The sequence below is a fragment of the Arachis ipaensis genome, chromosome B03, assembly GCF_000816755.2.
Source record: "Arachis ipaensis cultivar K30076 chromosome B03, Araip1.1, whole genome shotgun sequence".
NCBI lineage: Eukaryota > Viridiplantae > Streptophyta > Magnoliopsida > Fabales > Fabaceae > Arachis > Arachis ipaensis.
The window spans coordinates 128,984,525-128,988,725 of record NC_029787.2 but is presented as its reverse complement, the minus strand read 5'-3'; the positions used below and the strand labels follow the sequence as shown (position 1 = coordinate 128,988,725).

At 37.8% G+C, this 4,201-nt stretch overlaps 1 protein-coding gene across 1 annotated transcript; it reads left to right on the top strand.

Annotated features, from left to right (window-relative positions):
- On the top strand, window positions 59–2,483 carry LOC107631729 (magnesium transporter MRS2-4). The gene is made up of 4 exons (XM_016335267.2): window positions 59–590; window positions 898–1,340; window positions 1,579–1,848; window positions 1,981–2,483. The coding sequence occupies exons 1-4, from the start codon at window positions 230–232 to the stop codon at window positions 2,257–2,259; spliced, it is 1,353 nt and encodes a 450-aa protein (XP_016190753.1). The 5' UTR covers window positions 59–229; the 3' UTR covers window positions 2,260–2,483.

Genomic DNA, 4,201 nt, shown 5'->3' with positions numbered 1-4,201 from the left:
TGTGGGGAAATTCTAGTCAAGTTATGTCAAAATTGGAAGGGTGGTAGTGTCATCTGTTACAAAGCTGCAGGTTGCTGCTGAGGCCTTATACAAACAAATTAGGTGTTTGAGAAAACGATGATGTGATGTGATGTGTTGTGTGTGTCAGGCCTACTCTCCCAAGAATTCTGATTATTATTTAATTATCACTTAATCACTCTTATTAGCTGTTACTAATCAGGATTCAACCATGGGCAAGGGCCCCTTCTCCTTTCGCCGTTCCGGCTCTGGCTCCGGCTCCCGCCGCCGCCACAGGAAGATCATCGTCCCGCCCGAATCTCCTCCCCCTCCCACCTCCACTACCGCCATGTCGCCCGCTGACAACGCCAGTAACGCAATGATCTCCGGCGGCGGCGGCGGTGGCGGTGCCGTCGCGATGACGAAGGTCAAGAAGAAGGCCAGCGGAGCGAGGCTGTGGATGCGGTTTGATCGGTCGGGGCGATCGGAGCTGGTTGAGCTTGATAAGAACGCCATCATCCGCCACGCCGCAATTCCTACCCGGGACCTCAGGATCTTGGGCCCTGTCTTCTCCCAATCCTCCAATATTCTTGGTAATTTCGGTTTTCTTCATTTTATCTGGCTTTTAGGGTTTCTGTGATTGTTTTGACTTCTTATGGAACGTTTGGATCTTGAAATTTTGTTTGGTCTTCGTATTGAAAGATTTCACTTTGATTATTTGCCATCTTACACGTTTGACGCTATGATTCATTGCCTGCTATACGAATAGGTTTGGTGAATTAGGATAATAATTTTCTGGAACCTTGTTATTCAGAATAGGTTTGATTCACCTATGTAGCGTTCAACTATGAGGAAATTAGTTGCTTTGTTAACATGCACATACTTCCCTGTTCTCTGCAGCTAGAGAGAAAGCTATGGTGGTTAATTTGGAGTTTATAAAGGCTATAGTCACAGCTGAAGACGTGCTATTGCTTGATCCTCTACGCCAGGAAGTTCTTCCGTTCGTTGAACAACTCAGGCAACAAATTCCACATAAAACTCAACCTCAACTTCGTGGGCCTGCTGGTGAACAAGAAAGTGAAATGCAGGTTCCGACCGGCAGACAGTGGTTGCCTGTGCCAGAGTCTGCTGAAGGGTTGCAATCTGAGCTTCCATTTGAGTTTCAGGTTTTGGAGATTGCTTTAGAAGTTGTGTGTACCTCTCTGGACTCAAGTGTGGCAGACCTTGAGAGAGGTGCTTACCCTGTATTAGATGATTTGGCTAGAAATGTTAGTACCAAGAATCTTGAACATGTGCGAAGTTTGAAGAGCAATCTTACGCGTTTGCTGGCACGGGTGCAGAAGGTACAATGCATAATTACCATAATCTTCTCCCATTTGTTGCTCCTGTTGTTATCCCTTTGTTTCTTTTTCCTTCTTCATTTGTTGTTAGAGTTGTCTCTATGCCTTATTTTCATATTTCCAATGTTGCCTGAACCTAGAACTCTCCATGATAGGCAGTAGTTTTATCTGACGATGATTTCCATCAACCAAGTCGTATACTTATATCATTCTTAGGAATTTTATGGCCCAATTTTTACAGGTACGGGATGAAATTGAACATCTGTTAGATGACAACGAAGACATGGCGCAACTATATTTGACAAGGAAGTGGTTGCAGAATCAGCAACTTGATGCTCATGTGGGGGCCACAACCTTGAACAACCTTTCTAGTACTCGTCGACTTGGTTCTACCAGAAGTGGAAGTCTGGTAACTAGTAACTTGGGGGATGATAATGACGTGGAGGATCTGGAAATGTTGCTTGAAGCATATTTTATGCAGTTGGATGGAACTCGTAACAAGATATTGTCTGTAAGTGTACCTATTACCAAATTCTATTAAATCATATCTCTTCATCCAAGATGTCAAGTGAAGCATATTGAATTCTGGAAAATGTTTTTTCATGATATCATTCTTGTGAAGTGATAAAGTCCTGATTTGCAGGTTAGGGAGTATATTGATGATACAGAAGACTATGTCAACATCCAACTTGATAATCACAGAAACGAACTTATTCAGCTGCAGTTGACATTGACAATTGCATCATTTGCGATTGTTATTGAGACTGCGATTGCCGGTTCATTTGGTATGAACATTCCTTGTTCACTTTATAACGTACATGGAATATTTTGGCCCTTTGTTTTGAGCACTTGTGCTGGTTGCTTCTTGATTTTCCTGCTTATACTGGCATATGCAAGATGGAAAAAGTTGCTAGGAACATAAGTGTAAATTGATATTGACCGTTGGTTTGTCATTACAATTGACTATACTAATCTCAGCAATCAGTGATTATAGATGCGAACATAGCCTGGATTACCTGTACTGTGAAATTTATAATAATCTCAATTTGTCACAAGTTTGTTTACTGGTCTGTAAAATAACCTCAAAACGTGTTTAGTAGCTCAAGATATGCATGACATCATGATGCATGCAACTTACGAGGTTGAGTCAACTGTCCTTTTAATATCAATATTCTATTTTTGGTGTCTTTTTTGGTTGAAAGACATCAAATATGCTCCGCTGCTTCTTTCTGTTACAGAACACCAGAAAGAAGAAACCATAACCACTATCAGTGCCTGAACGTTTCACTACTTATACTTGAAATTTCAAGAATGTTTTAAATTTTAGTTAGAATTAGAATGATAATGATGTAAAGGATATTGAGATGTTGCTTGAGGCATCATTTATTCAGTTAGATACAGCTCCTAACAAAATATTGTCTGTAAGGGTCATATATTGATCAGTGTTAGATAGGTGTTTTCTTGTGGCCAGATTCTAGTTAAGTCATGCCATTGTCCAAATTTGAAAACTGAAACTGTCATGCGTTATTTTGATTTTATTATCAGTCACATTCCAATTTATACTATCCTCTCGTACTTTTAGATGATGAAATTCATGGACAAATTTTATTTACATGCATGACTCGATCTGCACAGTATTAGTTACTTACAATTTCAGAAATTATTTATAGCCCTCGATAGAGGCTGCAATTCTTGTTGGTCGCTGTTTTAATTCAAAATTTTAGGTGAAGGAAACTCGTTTAGTTAACCAACTTGTTGGCCATAGTGATGCATGTACATTGAATTGTTGTAATGTCAGCAAAGTTTGGATTCAAACAAGTGAGACACCAAATTATGTGAATTGGTAATATTTCTTGATTCTTATTGGCTATTGATTTAGAGGTAAGGAAGTACATTGGTAACACAGAAGACCATGTCAACGTCCAACTTTGAAAACCATATATTTATAGAAACTAAATGAAAGTATTCAGCAATTTAGGAATTCAGCTAAAGCTGACAGCTTGACATTGACCATTGCATTAATTTATTATAGTATAGCCACTAGAGCTTTAATTTCTGGTGTATTTAGTATGAATCTTCAGTGCCCATTACTATATGATATAAATGGAACACATGCTGACATGCTATCTTTATTGGAAACATATCTACACCTAGGATATTGCTCTCTCATACTTATTTTTTGCCTATGCAAAATGGTGGTACAAAGTACAAACTAATTGGATCATACACATGCTTCGATTTAAGCTATTGTTTGGTTTTAATTTCAAAATTTATGTAATGATTTATTGGTTGACGTGTAGCATGTTACATATTGGTTTTTGACATTTCCTATATGTATGGGCAAGATCCTAAAAACTGTTCAATCTGGATTTGAGCATTGTTAATTGTTCTTTTATTTCATAACGGCACTTACAATGAATCAAATGGCTCTAAGGTTTGTGTTCCTAGAAAAGACAGCATATATAAGAGATAAGAGATTCATTTTGCAATGAGAAAGGCCAATATGGCATCAACAAGACATTTCAGTTATTGCGAAATTAATCAATATGGATTTAATTTGTTGATCTAACAGTTGAGAATTTAGGCATAGGATATAAGCATATACATGCATGCAATGATAAGGATTTCAAAGAAGAAGAAAGGTCTAAATAGGGGTGTCATTTTTTGTCATTAAAGTTTTGTCCTTCAACATTATTGCGACTAAATATGCTAAGTTAGTATTGACTAAAAAATAAATAAAACTATCAATTTTCTTTGTTACATTTTTAAGATCAATTTATCCACCCTAGTTAATTTGATTTGGATAAACATTATATCTCGTGACATATTTAAGAAACACAATTAAAATATTTTTTCCTAGGCTA

Excerpts from the sequence above, each read along its gene's own strand:
- LOC107631729 (XM_016335267.2), top strand. The coding sequence starts at position 230 with ATGGGCAAGGGCCCCTTCTCCTTTCGCCGTTCCGGCTCTGGCTCCGGC. Across the intron at positions 591-897 it reads CCAATCCTCCAATATTCTTG|CTAGAGAGAAAGCTATGGTG; the intron begins GTAATTTCGGTT and ends TGTTCTCTGCAG. Across the intron at positions 1,849-1,980 it reads CTCGTAACAAGATATTGTCT|GTTAGGGAGTATATTGATGA; the intron begins GTAAGTGTACCT and ends CCTGATTTGCAG.